Raw genomic sequence first — 14,345 nt, forward strand, 5'->3', positions numbered from 1 at the left:
AATGATTTTATGTAGCAGGAGTAAATCTCCAAACATGGCAGGCTTAGATTATTTTATTTTTGCCTCTTTTTCAGACTGAAATAATTTTTCTTCATAAACAGTAAGAAGCCTTTAGACAGAGCTACACCAGCCCCTGTGCAAAGGGTGCAGTGGCTTCTCCCTTCTCTGCAGCCTGTGGTGGGTGCCAGGGGCTGGGGACACCTCCAGCACCGTTTGTGTCACAGCTGGGGGAAGGCTGCACCCTTTCAAACCCTCCTGACCTTACAAAAGTCCATTTTCATGGAGACTGTGTTTGTCAGCTGATCCATCCCACCCCCTCCTGTCTCCAGTCTGTGTGTGAAATGATGCTTTTATTTCCCGTGGTGATAAAAATGTCTTTGGATCAGAAAATTTGGTGTGTCTACCCAAATTAGATTTTTTTCTTTACCTTGTCCACAAGAGACACGATCCAGTCCATGGAATGTGATGGACCCTCTCACGATTATTTTTCTGTTAGGGCTCAGAGATGTAGCCTAGAGTTGTGCTGTTTCTCTAAGAATAAATCACAAAGCTCTTGGATAAACTGGTGGTTTTTTTTATTTTTCTTATTCTAGTCCTTGATTTCAAATGTCATTAACATCTACGGTTCTTAAGCAATGTCAAAGTTTCTGTTAAAAATAACCAAATTCTTCTCTCTACATGCTATATTCCTTTCCAAACTGCATTGCTTGTAGAGGTGTGATTCAGTTCTTGACCTGTGATAGATGAGAGAACCATTAGTTTAAAAATGCAGAATGCAAAGCCTGTGTTCTGCAGGTATAATGTTCCTGCTTTTTAGTGTTTGTCAGGAGCCAGGTGCTCAGGGCTAACAGCTCCCCTCTGGAATCGGTGGAAGGACTTCTCTAGTGGCAGATGAGGACAGATAAGCCTTTTTCAAATAATTTTGTTATTTCTGCAGCTCCTTTGGGCGTGCTGTTCCCTGGAATTTGTGCTAAGTGCTCTCAGTGTGGCAGGCACCACGGCTGCCATGGGAGCAGCACTCCTGGAATTGGTGGAGTTTTCTACCTGCTCCTGAGGCTGAACAGGTACTGCAGAAAATGGGGAGGAACAAACAGACAGAAAAAAGAGAAGAAAAGTTCTGGGACTCGTAAGAGTCTCGGTGACAACAGGAATGGGGAAGCTCCGTGCCCTGGGCTTTGCCCCTGCCCCACACTGACAGAGGAGCAGACAGACTCTCCACAGCTGAGGCTCTGCCTCAAAATGCTGAAAGGTCCTTTGGTAAGAGACCAACATTCCTTTCATGAAGGAATAAACATATCATGAAGTCCTTTCAACTTCATGGGATGTTTACTGCCACACTTAATCCTACAGCTTGTATTCTGAATAAACACATAAACATCCACATGGCCTCAGTCACAGGAGTAACCCTTTCTAACTCAGTGGCTTTTTTAAAAAAGCAGGTATTTATTGAAACCCTCTGGTGGTCTCATTCCCAGGTAGGGGGATATACATTGTAAATGATGGCTTTATCTCAGGTAAGGTGTGGAAACAGAAGCGAGGAGAGCTGGAGGTTTTCATAGTTCTGTGCTGCAGCACGTGCAGCCCTGCTGCCCTTTAGAGCTCAGAGGGGCACAAAGAACTTCTTACACAGCTTGTGCAATCTTTTAAAAATAATATTTTAACAGATCTGTGCCATTTTTACTCTGTACCCCCGTGCAGCTGTGAAGGCAGTGGTGGTCTCAGTCTCCATTGCACAGACCTTTTGGCTGATGTGTTAAAGTTTTTATCTAGTACCAGTCTTTTGTTGCACAGAATATGCACTGAGGGGCAGAGCCCTACAAAAGGAAGGTTACACCTGGGCTGCTGTGCCAAAGGTTGAGGACAGAGCTGAGATCGAGTCTGTTCTCCCCTCTCCAGTGTCTCCCCTCACCTACAGATACAAACAATACAGAACAGAGCATCGACCAGCAAACACAGTGCAGAGCACTAACATTTGCATTTAATATTTCAAATTAGTTCTTATGCCAAAAGGAGCTACTCAATTTTAAGTGCTATTTGGACAAATCCCTGCTCACATTCACCAAATCTCAGTGTTTATCCTCCTATCACAAAGAAAACTTTCATGATTCCTTTGTATAAAAATATGCTCCATGCAGGCCTTGGATTCCAAATGTGCTGTGTGCCATTCTCATTTTGAGACAAAAAATTTACTTAATTTTGAAATCTCAGAGACTGAGACAGACAATTATTTTCAGAGGACTTTACAAGACTTTCTCTTTATAGTGGATATTTTCTCCCAGCAATAGCTGGAGCTGTCTTCTGTTGATGCTGTTACCCTTTGCAGTGTCCCATGTCCCACACTGCATTCTTGCCTGTGTGCTTGGTTGTGCTTTTTCCCTTGCACACAAAGCTCCGTTCCTGACATGGTATCAGGTGTTTTTTCTCCTCCTTGAGTTTCTTCTGTGCCCACTTTGCAGGGTACAGCCTGTGCTCGGTGCTCTGGAAGGGTCTGTGCCCCAGGGCACCTTGGCTCCTGTCACAGGAGGAGTGTGTCCCCCTCCCCTGGGGACACAGGGACACCTTTGGGGACATGAGGCTGCCTTTCCATCACCCCTGAGGGGGACAGGAGTGAGGGGCTGAACACACATCCAGCACATCCCTGGGGGCCAGCTCTGAGCCCGTGGCTCCGGGTGCAGGGGTCCCAGCCCTGGGGGATGGAACCCAGGGAGCAGAGCCCAGCTGGGGCTGGGGAGCAGAGCTGAGACAGGAGCAGAGCTGGGACAGGAGCTGGGACAGGAGCTGTGATGGGACAGGAGCTGAGACAGGAGCTGGGACAGGAGCTGAGACAGGAGCTGTGCTGGGACAGGAGCTGAGACAGGAGCTGGGACAGGAGCTGAGACAGGAGCTGGGACAGGAGCTGTGCTGGGACAGGAGCTGTGCTGGGACAGGAGCTGTGATGGGACAGGAGCTGTGCTGGGACAGGAGCTGGGACAGGAGCTGTGCTGGGACAGGAGCTGGGACAGGAGCTGGGACAGGAGCTGGGACAGGAGCTGTGCTGGGACAGGAGCTGTGCTGAGACAGGAGCTGAGACAGGAGATGTGCTGAGACAGGAGCTGTGCTGGGAGAGGAGCTGGGACAGGAGCTGTGCTGGGACAGGAGCTGTGCTGGGACAGGAGCAGAGCTGAGACAGGAGCAGAGCTGGGACAGGAGCTGTGATGGGACAGGAGCTGTGCTGAGCTGGGACAGGAGCTGTGCTGGGACAGGAGCTGGGACAGGAGCAGAGCTGAGACAGGAGCTGTGCTGAGACAGGAGCTGTGCTGTGCTGAGACAGGAGCTGTGCTGGGACAGGAGCAGAGCTGGGACAGGAGCTGTGTTGGGACAGGAGCTGTGCTGGGACAGGAGCTGTGATGGGACAGGAGCTGTGCTGGGACAGGAGCTGTGCTGTGATGGGACAGGAGCTGTGCTGGGACAGGAGCTGTGCTGGGACAGGAGCAGAGCTGGGACAGGAGCTGTGCTGGGACAGGAGCAGAGCTGGGACAGGAGCTGTGTTGGGACAGGAGCTGTGCTGGGACAGGAGCTGTGCTGGGACAGGAGCTGTGATGGGACAGGAGCTGTGTTGGGACAGGAGCTGTGCTGGGACAGGAGCTGTGCTGGGACAGGAGCTGTGCTGAGACAGGAGCTGTGCTGGGACAGGAGCTGAGCTGGGACAGGAGCTGAGCTGGGACAGGAGCTGTGATGGGACAGGAGCTGAGCTGGGACAGGAGCTGAGCTGGGACAGGAGCTGTGCTGGGACAGGAGCTGTGATGGGACAGGAGCTGAGCTGGGACAGGAGCTGAGCTGGGACAGGAGCTGGGACAGGAGCTGTGCTGGGACAGGAGCTGTGCTGGGACAGGAGCTGTGTTGGGACAGGAGCTGTGCTGGGACAGGAGCTGTGCTGGGACAGGAGCTGTGCTGGGACAGGAGCTGAGACAGGAGCTGTGCTGTGCCGGGACAGGAGCTGTGCTGGGACAGGAGCTGTGATGGGACAGGAGCTGTGATGGGACAGGAGCTGTGTTGGGACAGGAGCTGTGCTGGGACAGGAGCTGTGCTGAGCCCCAGACCCAGCTGGGAGCTCCAGGAGCAGCAACCCAGGGGATGGAGGGGGATGGAGGGAGGTCATGGCACAGCTGAGAGCCCACAGGAACCCAAAGGCTGGAGAGAAGGAGCAGGGTGCTCAAAGGGGGGAATGTCTGGGGCCCAGCCAGGCTGCAGATGGAAATCCCACAGCACTGTTTAGGCCAGAGCCCAGAGAAATAATAATTTTTTTCCAGTGTGATAAGAAATGCTGTTCTGTAAAGTATTCATTGTAATGACTGAATTAAAAAAAATATAGAAATAAAAAAAATAAAAAAGCCATACTAAGGTGATGGTTAAGATTCAGGATTAAATTTAATGTTAATAAAGTGCAGCTAGAAATGCTCAGTAAATGGTTTCAGTCCCCCTCTTCTAAGGCTAATCAGTGCAGTGAGCTGCTCTGTGTTGAGTATCCTGGCATAAATATCAAATGTGGTTTATCATATTCCAGTTGCATTTTGTTTTTTCTCCTTTTCCCTTTTTTTTAACCTGATGTTCTGAGGATTTCCTTTTAGTGCCTACAAACATCTCCTTTTGACAGACAGTGCAAATTAAAAGATATGGCTGGGCAAAGGAAACTGGAACCCAAATATGCCCCCTGGGTTTTCATTTACAGTTAGAAGCTACAGACACAATTACTGCTGACAGAAATGCAGAAGCCAGTGGCAGAGTGCATGTGGCAGTAGAGTCATGCCAGGCAGTAATTGGGAAGATTATTTTTAATCAGAGCATATCCTACAGCCCAAACATTAGAAATCTCTTGTAAGGCTGACAGGAAATTAAACTGAGACCAAACAAAAAAAGCCTCAAAATAGAAGTAATATGGTTAGAAGTCTAATGATGGCAGAACTCACTGCTTGTTGTATTTGGTTGTTATCTAAAGGGAATGGCTTTTAACTTGCAGCAACAGATATCATTGTTTAATTGCATTTTTAGAGCAGAATTAAAAATATCAGATTAGATCAATTTAGACCTGGGCTTTTGATAAGGGTTTGAAGCAGTAAATGTTAAGTCAGACTTAATAATTGTATATATGTATTAGCAGTGATTTTTATTATTGGTTCAGGGTTTTGTTTTTTTGTTGGTTTTTTTTTCTTTAATACAATGCTTCATGAAGCCACTTCTACTGGAAAATAATAACATGTCTGGGATAGTCTTGGAATATTTTGTGAAGCCTGAATGGCCTGGGGCTCTCTCTCAGTGACCCTGCAGAACATCCTGGCCTTGTTTGGGCTGCCTGAGCTGCTGCCCCGAGGGAGAAGCCCCTGGGGTACCTCGCTACCAACACTTTCACCTGGAAACATTTCTTCATTTTTAAGGGACTCTTAATAGCTCATCACCTCTGCCAAACTTCTCCCTACACACTCAGCTGGACTTGCTGCCTCTGCAGTTTGTCTGTGGCCGGAGCAGGAGCTCTGTGGTCAGTGCAGAAGGGTTCTGCTGCTCCTTGTGCCCCTGCCAGGTGTAAATGCTGCAGTACCAGCTGCAAGCAAAACTCTGCTGATTGGGAATTTATTTCTGACTCACAGCAGTGCAAAACTTGCCTGATTCGTGTTTTGCCACAGTTTATGGCAGTTGTGGAAGAGGAGATTTAGCTCTGGGCATGTGCACGTGGTGTTTCTCCTTGGGATCATTTGTGTGGACAGTTCTCAACTGTTTCATGGCAGTGCAAGGAATAAAGGGTAATGCCCAAGGCCAGAGCCAGCCAGGTTATCCTCAGGCCTGTAAATTGGATTTTATCAGAATTACACTAGGGTTTTTTCACACAAAACAACTGGCATTTTCCAGCTCCTCCCTTCCAGTATTTCCTTCTGCTGAAAAGTCTTTCATATAACCACGTGAATAGGCCTGAAATCTTGCTTGTTGTTTAGGTATTGCCTGAGTAGCTGGATAACAAATTCTGGTAACACAGACAACTTCCAGGGAATTTCTTTAGGCCCAGGGGTCTGTGCAAGCCCTTGAAATTGTGACCTGCTGGGGGGTGGGTGGTGGAATGTCATCGGTGTCCTGGCATCTGCCCTGGGTGTGCAGGGCTGGGTGTGCCCCAGATGGGGAGAAATCTGTACAAAGTGCAAGTTTCTAAGTGTGCCACTCTTGCTTTTGTCCAACAAAAACATGAATAAAATAAAAGGAATAAATAAAAGGAAATAAATAAAAGGAAACTTGTGTGTTCAGTTCAGAAATTGGTTGTTGGGAGGGTGTGGGCAGTGAGGCAGCTGAGGGCCTCAGTGTGAGGTTAATTCTTTACTCTGGGAGATGCTCCCTGAGGGATGGTCCCAGCTCCAAGAGACAGAAATTCAAGTGTGTTTGCTGCTTCTGCTCACCACCTTTCCAGACCTGAAGTTCTTCTATCAGAGTGTGATCATCATGATGCTGCCTGACATGTTCATAGAGCATGTGCCTTCCTGCTGCTGGTGCTCCTTGGCCCCATTTTCCCTCACTTGCACTAGAAAGAAAACACTGATTTATTTATTTAGTTACTAATTCAATTTTCTTTTTCTTTTTGTTTAAAGTGAAACCACATATGAGGGGCAGGATATTTTGTGAAAAAAAATACCCGGTGTGTTTACTGTTTGGAATTTCACTGAAGTGGATAAAAAGTATATTAAATTTACTCACAGAATGATTTGATTATACCCTGACCTAGGTGTGTATTATTTTTGGAGACTCAAAATATGAACAACAGTTCTATTTTCAGGAGTATTTGTGTCAAAGGGTACATATTTGCACGTGGAAATGAAAAATGCACGTAGGGAGACTCTGTGAGGTAAAACATGGCTGAGCCTACTGTACCTACTAAAGTTCAGTGAATAATTCAGTAAAATGTTACATGTCACAGCTGCTCATTAATAAGAAGGAATGGCATGGAATAGAGTGTTACCCTATTGGAATTCCCAAGGATGTGCTTGTGAAATATATTCTGAATGCCCCCCTTTTGGTTACGCATTTTATGATAATTTTTCTTTTGCGAAAATGCTGCAAATTTTCAATTGAAAGATACACAAAAAGCAAATTACAGTGGTGTGTTCCTATTGAAACAGAAACTTGTGCTGGGAAAAATTTACAGTTATAGCTTAGTAATGTCTATTTTAGTAGGTAAATTTGCAATGAAAACATAGATTTTTGGTTTCAAATGCATTGCAAACTGTCTGAATGTATTCTCTGTCCATGGGATGCTTAATAAATAAATAATAAAACCACGCTTGTGAATCAATAAGCAGATTTTGCTGTTTGGCTTTGTACCACAGTGAAAGCACACTTCTGAGGCAGCGGTGTGTGCAGTGCCAGCCCAAGCAGTGCATAAGCAAGTGTATTTTTTGTTGAATCTTTAAGCCTTCTGTGAGTGCAGGGCATGAGCAGGAGCTGCCCTGAATCCCTCATTCCAATAAGATTTCATTTCTCTTTCCCCAGGAAACTCCACAGAAGCCCCATGCGAGTGGTGCCTATTGTTTCCATGAGCGGAGCCTCCTCTCAGTAAGTCCCTGATTTTTGTCTTGCCTGTTGATTTTCCGAGGTCTGTCCTGTGCTGTCACAATTAATGCAGAATCCTTTGGACTCTCCAGCTTGCTGCATCACCAAAAGAGCACGAGCACAGGGTCTGATGGCTTTTATTCTTCAGTGGGCACTGACATGCCTAGAAAATAATCTTGCCTGGTTCTGGCTGTAGGGTAAAGTGATTTTTCTCTTGTGTTTCCCTCGTATGCGTTTGGGTTGTGTCACTGTCGTGTTTGTGTCACCTCTGGCTGATTACCTCGTGTTCAGACTATTCACAGACACTTTTTTCCCCTGGAACAGCTATGGATAATTAATTCATCATGCTTTCCTTTAGAAAATGATCTCTGTAAAGTCAGAACAGAAAATATCATGAACTAAGCTCCAAAATTTATAGGGCATGTGAAAAAGTATTTGTGCTGATTAATTTTTTGCCTTTTCCCTTTCCGAGAAGAGGCTTTCAAATCCCAAACACTTGTTGCTCATTCACACTTGGCATTTATCCTTTACTAAAGTTTTTCTTTGTAACACATACATAAAACCAATAATGATTAAGCACATTTTATTCAAGATATAACTTTCTACACTTATAATAAACACAGAAGTATCAGAAAAAACTCTAATTACTGGAAGATGTGTATTTTATACTTCTTAAACAGTTTTTAATAATCCTCTGCTTAAAATAAACTCCTGTTCTTGGATCTTTTATATTAGGCAGTGAGCATGGCTTGTTCTGTATTAGGCTGAGTATATTTTTGCTGTATATACATTTATACATTTATAATTACACCCTTCTTTGTTCTGTGTTGCACAGGGGTATTGACAAAATAATAGACTATTCACTTTTTTCTTCCACTATATTAATGTGAGAAGCTGAGTTCTGCCCCAACACACAAAGTTTCATGTCACTGAAAAAAATTAGAGACACAGTCTTTGCTAGAAAAAAAAGAAGAGTTTTGCATTTATTCTCCTACACGGAACACAATCTTCCTCTTAATGTCTTTGAAATAAGATTTCATTATTTCAAAAAGACTGCCTGGCTTACTGGGTGAAAAAAAAAGCGCCTGTTCATCTTGAGGATAGATTTAAATCAATTCTGTAGTGCTCAGCATGCTTGTTGCTTTTAGCTTTTCCTCTGTCACGAACAGTATTTTCTAGCACAGAATAACCTTACAGCCCTTAGCAGAATTTGATGCAATTGACAGCTTTTGTTAGAAAAATTCCAGTAAAAATTGCACGAAGGAGGTTGGGGTTTCCAACCCAGGGGAGACAGCGGTCCCTGAGATAATCACAGCATGTTTTGAGGAAGCTAACATTAATTTGGCTGTGAACACAGTGCCTCAGTAGCTATAAATGTAGTTTCCAGGAAAAGATATTCATTTTTCCTACGATAAGCCAAAGCACAGGTTTGGGGAGGATGAAAGAAGAAGGAAAGGCTCATTTGGAACCCGAGGAAGGTTTAACGCTCCCCAACCTCCACGAGCATCATTTGTTGATTATTTTCCCTGGTGCCCAGAAGCCAGCAGCAGGACTATCCATCAGCTGAGGGGTCCCTGTGTCAGCAGCCTCAGCCCCAGCCCCGAGTGTTGCCTGGAAACAGCTCTGGATGGGAGCTGGCTCCTGGCAGCTCCATCTGGCTGGGCGGGATGCCCTCCTCACCCGGGACACGGAGCACGGCTACCACGCTGCTGAAACGCTCTGTCCCCTTCCCTGCCTGAGAAAAAGCACTTCAAACCAGAAATTCCAGTCCAGCACACAGGTGTTAAGGTGTTGGGACTGTATGTGTTGAAACAAATATCTGCCCCTTCTCAAAAATCTCTTGTAATAATTGCATTTTGTGTTCAGCGTGCTTTGGTTGAATTTTAGTTCAATGCCTAGCTATAGTTGCTTTGCAGTGTTCTATTTCATTTCGATAGAGAAATATGCTGAGGTAAGTCTAGTTTTAACAGTCCAGCTACAGAGAAATCCTGGGTTTTAGAATTCAGTCTCACAGCCCATGGATTCAGGTGCTTGACCTTCTATTAAGGGTACAGTAATGCCACAGTACTCCAGCAAAGCTGCGGTGCATTGAGCAAACCAGTAAACAAAGCAATAGAAGGCAGCTCCAGAAACCACTGAAAATAAACATGGCAGGCAGAGGAGATGGAATTGTTCCAAACATGCAAACAGTGGGAAATCAAAGACAGTGATGGGCAGGGGAGTGTAGCAGCAGTGGATGTAAAGCCCAGCTAGGCAGAGTCTTGGCTCATCCCCTGGCATGCAGAGGTTTTCCCATTGCACTGGGGCAAACTGGGGCTCCCTGAGGTGGGGATGCTCAGAGGGCAGTGCTGGATGCTCTGGCTGTGCTATCCCAGCTAAAGCTGCAGCAGGAGCTGGGACTGACCCGTGTGTGTTGCAGGGAAGGGCTCTCAGCTCACAGCGCTGGACCCTTGGGCTGTGTTTCATTTCTCTGAGAGATTAATTGCTCTGCTCTGCCCTCCCCTACACAGCTCCCTTGCCTGAAACTGCAGTCCCTTGGCAAACAAGACATTTCCCTTCGGTATTGCCCCTGAGTTCTCTGAGAAAAGAAAAAGAAAATCAGAAGTTTTTCAGTGTTTGGTAGAAAGTTTATATCATTCTTGCCCATCCTATTGTTTTTTCTTACTCTTCAGGTTGAGCATACAGCAACAGCTGTTCCATAATTTGATAAACATACTGTAATTAAGTGATTTTGGTTTATTAGTAACACCTTCCCTTGACTAGGAGATTTTTAAGTAACAGAGAAAGGATGACCCAGGGGTTCATGTTGACAGCTTCATCCTGTGGAAGCTCTGCCATGGCTATCCATGTTTTAAACCCTGCTGGATGTAAAGATATTTGTGCTAAAAGGCTTTGGCTCTCCAGTTTTACCTTCACTCCTCCTGCAGTCTGGCAGAGGCACTTGCAGTAAGGGCCTGTAAAGCCAATGAAAAAGGACATTTAAACCCCTTTTCTCTAATTGTAGAGAGAGCTGTGTTTTCCTTGGAACTGTAAACATGCAGAACAAAGTCAGGGAGAAATAGCTGTTATTGCACTTAAAATATTATAGGGCATTATGAGTCCTTTTTCTCCCTTCATTAAACACATCTTTAAAAATTGTTAAAACAATCAATCTATTTTCCAAAGCATCACAACATGCTGTGGAGGAGTCTGAGGAGATCTAGGGATTTCTACCTGAGAGGCATGGAAAAAAAAAATAATTGTGAAAGAGACCTATTATAAAATACCACAGTTATCTTAGAAATAAACCAATATTATAACTTCATTCTAATAAATATAGAAGAAAAAAATTTAATGATGGTATTCTTATTTATTCATCTCTATTCAGATGCAGTCTGAATGTGAGTATTAGCCTAGAGAGTTGAATATTTTTTAAATTGCAGCACTTTGAATTACTGATATGTGCAAATTACATTGAAAAAGGGATGAAGAATGGTAGTTAGACAACGTAAATGATGCAGTAAGTTCTGCTCCATTACTTTATCCGAGCTAGGATGGGGAACTCTTTAGTTGTTAGTATCAGCTCCACTGTCATATTATTCATTGTTGTTTTGCAATATCTTCAAATATCTTCAACAGTTATTGTAGGAATTCATTAAGGACCAGGAGCAGCGAGGCATTTACCCACTGCTAATGATGAGCAGCAGAATATTCTCATGGATGTTTTTGCTTCAGAAAAAGCTTAACTAGGGGAGCTGAGCCTGACCTCTCTTGGATTTATTTTCTTTTCTTTTCCTAGTGCTGCTGTGAGGTAATTCAGTGTTAGGTGGCTGATTTGTAATATTGCTTTTCCATGAGTTAAATATGTTTCATTAGATATGTGCTTTCCTGTTCAGGGAGCTAAATATGCTACTTTTGTTTAATTTGGTGGGATTGGGGTTTTTTAAGTCTGCATGTTCCAAGGTTTCATTTCCCACAGGGGAAGAAAGTGTTGTGAGTTTTTTCCTTGCCATCATTAGTGTGAAGCTTGTACGAGTAAAATCAGCAATATCTTGGACAAAAGAGCAGTTGTGTGGGAGCAGTGTGTAGGAGTCATGTGAAAATGTGAAACGATTGCTGTATTTGTCATTACCTGAATGGTTAAATGAATACAAACCAGAAAATCAGTGGTCTGCTTGTGATTTACAGGTGGTTCTGCTGCTCAGTTCACTGAAACCGTGATCTTCCTACAGAAATAAAGGAAGACACTGTCCCTGTTTTGATTGTGCTTTATCACTGCTGCAGATGATTTCTGTATTTATTTGGGCAGATAAAGTTACTCTCTCCAAGCAGATTCAGGAGCATAAGGCTCACTGGAATCGAACAGGACATCTTTAAAACAAGAGGCAGACTCCTAACATGAGGGTTTTTTTGAAATATCACTGTAGATTATTGAAAAATATAACTCTGTAACTAAAATCAGCGTTGTAATTTTCCCTTGGCTGTATACAAACATACATGTAAAGAAATATCGCAATGATTTCCTAATTTCTCCTTCTTCTCTTTTAAGAATTCAGTCCCAATTTTTTTTTCTGAACTTTCTAAATTCTCCATCTTTCCAAGTGGTTTGGGTTAACCAAGTAAAAGCCTTAGGGGTTAAAGATAGCCTGTGGATGTACTGTACATAGCAGCCTGTCTTCTGACACCACTGGGATGCTTCCTTCATAAGCATCACACTGCAGACATTTTCTTATTCAGGCTTTATGAAAATTTCCCCATGCATGTCAACACCCACAATACTTCCACTGGCAATTGTTTGAGCTCTGGATCTTCTCCAGATTGCAGCATTAATGGGGTTTTGATCAAGTTCATATCCACAGCTCCGTGGCATTTAAGAGATATCAAGTCCCAATATTCCTGTGAGATTAGTATGTGCTATTATCTCTTTATTACAGAAGGAGAAGCCAGAAAATTGAGCAGCCTGAGTGATGTGCCAGGAGAAGGACTATAGCAGAGCTAGGATTTGAATTCATGTTTCTCAAATCCCAAATCATTGCCTACGTTCCTGGGCCATCTTTCCTCTGCTCTCCCTCTAATCCAGTAACTTTTATTGTCAATGATTTTTTCATTTAACAGTGAAAAGGACCTTATAATTTCATGCTCCTTCCTGTCTCATAAAAATTTGAAATTTTTCCTTAAGAAAATCCTGCAGTTATTAAATGTGTATGGAAAGTGTGTGATATGCAAAGTCCTCTCAGCACAGGGCAAAGCTAATTGAAATATGACATTGCTAGTGATGATCTGGGTCATGTCAAGGGTGCCACCACCCTTTAATGAAGATATACACTTGATCCTCTTTTCTTTGAAGAGCTTACAGACTTCTGAAACTTTTTCTGGTTACATAGCAGGGAGGTACAGCCACAAAAGGCTCTTGGGTAGTTTGGGACAGCAAATTTTCAACTTGGCCAGGCTGCTCTGGGCTTTGGGGGTGTGCTGCTGGAGGAAACACTGCTGCTGCCACAGTGGGTGCTGCTCCATCCTGGCTGCTGGGCTGCCAAGGACAGGGAGAGCCTGGACCTCAGCAGGGCACTCAGGGTGACAGTGAGGTCCCCAGGGTGAAAGTGATGGCCTCAGGGTCAAAGTGATGTCTCAGAGTAAAAGTGATGTCCCTCAGGGTCAAAGTGATGTCCCTCAGGGTCAAAGTGATGTCCCTCAGGGTCAAAGTGATGTCTCAGAGTAAAAGTGAGGCTCCTCAGGGTGAAAGTGTTGTCCATCAGGGTGAAAGTGATGTCCATCAGGGTGAAAGTGATGTCCCTCAGGGTCAAAGTGATGTCTCAGAGTAAAAGTGAGGCTCCTCAAGGTCAAAGTGATGTCCCTCAGGGTGAAAGTGATGTCCCTCAGGGTGACAGTGAGGTCCCCAGGGTGAAAGTGATGTCCCTCAGGGTCAAAGTGATGTCTCAGAGTAAAAGTGAGGCTCCTCAAGGTCAAAGTGATGTCCCTCAGGGTGAAAGTGATGTCCCTCAGGGTGACAGTGAGGTTCCCAGGGTGAAAGTGATGTCCCTCAGGGTGAAAGTGATGTCCCTCAGGGCTGTGCTGAGCGTGGAGTCACTGTCCCTGCACACAGAGCACTCAGAGCCCATCTAATGCCACCAGAGCTGGCTCTCTGTGCCCTGAGGTCCTGCTGAGCACCCCTGGGCACAGCCTGCTCCTGTTCCAGCAGGGGAATGTCTCTACTGCTACTGCCCATGGAAATGAGCAAGAATTTAGAGGTGGGGAAAATTCCATTTGCTTTTTGTCCCACCATTACATTTGAGGTTAGTTACTGGGTTCACAAGTCTGTGTTCACAAGTAGTGAAATTCCTGTGTAGCATGGGCACAAGCAATAAACAACATCCTTTGTGGGGAATTTTTACTGCTCCTGCAAGATGTGTTAGAAATCATGTAACTGATAGGTGTTTAAATTTTGAATATGGGGTGGAAGCTGGAAAATGTGTCTCCAGGGAGGAAGGAGAGATCTGGGAAGTGAGAAAGATCTGTTGATGTAAGATGAAAAGTTTGTCCTCATGCTACATCGTTTACGAAATTTAAATTGGTGTGAAACCACATGAATTTGGCAAAGTAGATTTGTATTTGGCAGCATTTACTTTTCCTTCAGGACTGTTTAACATCAGAAGTTGAAATGTACCTCCCAGAACTCTTCTGGCTGTGGACCTTTCTAGGAGCTCACTGCACTGTGGAGCATTCTAGAACTTAAGATTGGGATTTCTCACTGAGTAGTTAACCCTTTATGTCTGACACTACTGAAATCCTTTTCCATCTGTGAA

General features: G+C 44.6%; 1 protein-coding gene across 3 annotated transcripts in view; it reads left to right on the top strand.

Moving 5' to 3' along the window:
* Window positions 1-14,345, top strand: part of RBFOX1 (RNA binding fox-1 homolog 1) — a 788,876-nt gene that overhangs the window by 132,594 nt on the left and 641,937 nt on the right. For all 3 annotated transcript variants that reach the window (XM_058849299.1, XM_058849301.1, XM_058849302.1), the window contains exon 2: window positions 7,504-7,566. In XM_058849299.1, the coding sequence (XP_058705282.1) occupies window positions 7,523-7,566 (44 nt within the window). In that variant the 5' untranslated portion in view covers window positions 7,504-7,522. The remainder of the gene's footprint in view (window positions 1-7,503; window positions 7,567-14,345) is intronic.

The sequence above is a fragment of the Poecile atricapillus genome, chromosome 14, assembly GCF_030490865.1.
Source record: "Poecile atricapillus isolate bPoeAtr1 chromosome 14, bPoeAtr1.hap1, whole genome shotgun sequence".
In the NCBI taxonomy this organism is placed as follows: Eukaryota; Metazoa; Chordata; class Aves; order Passeriformes; family Paridae; genus Poecile; species Poecile atricapillus.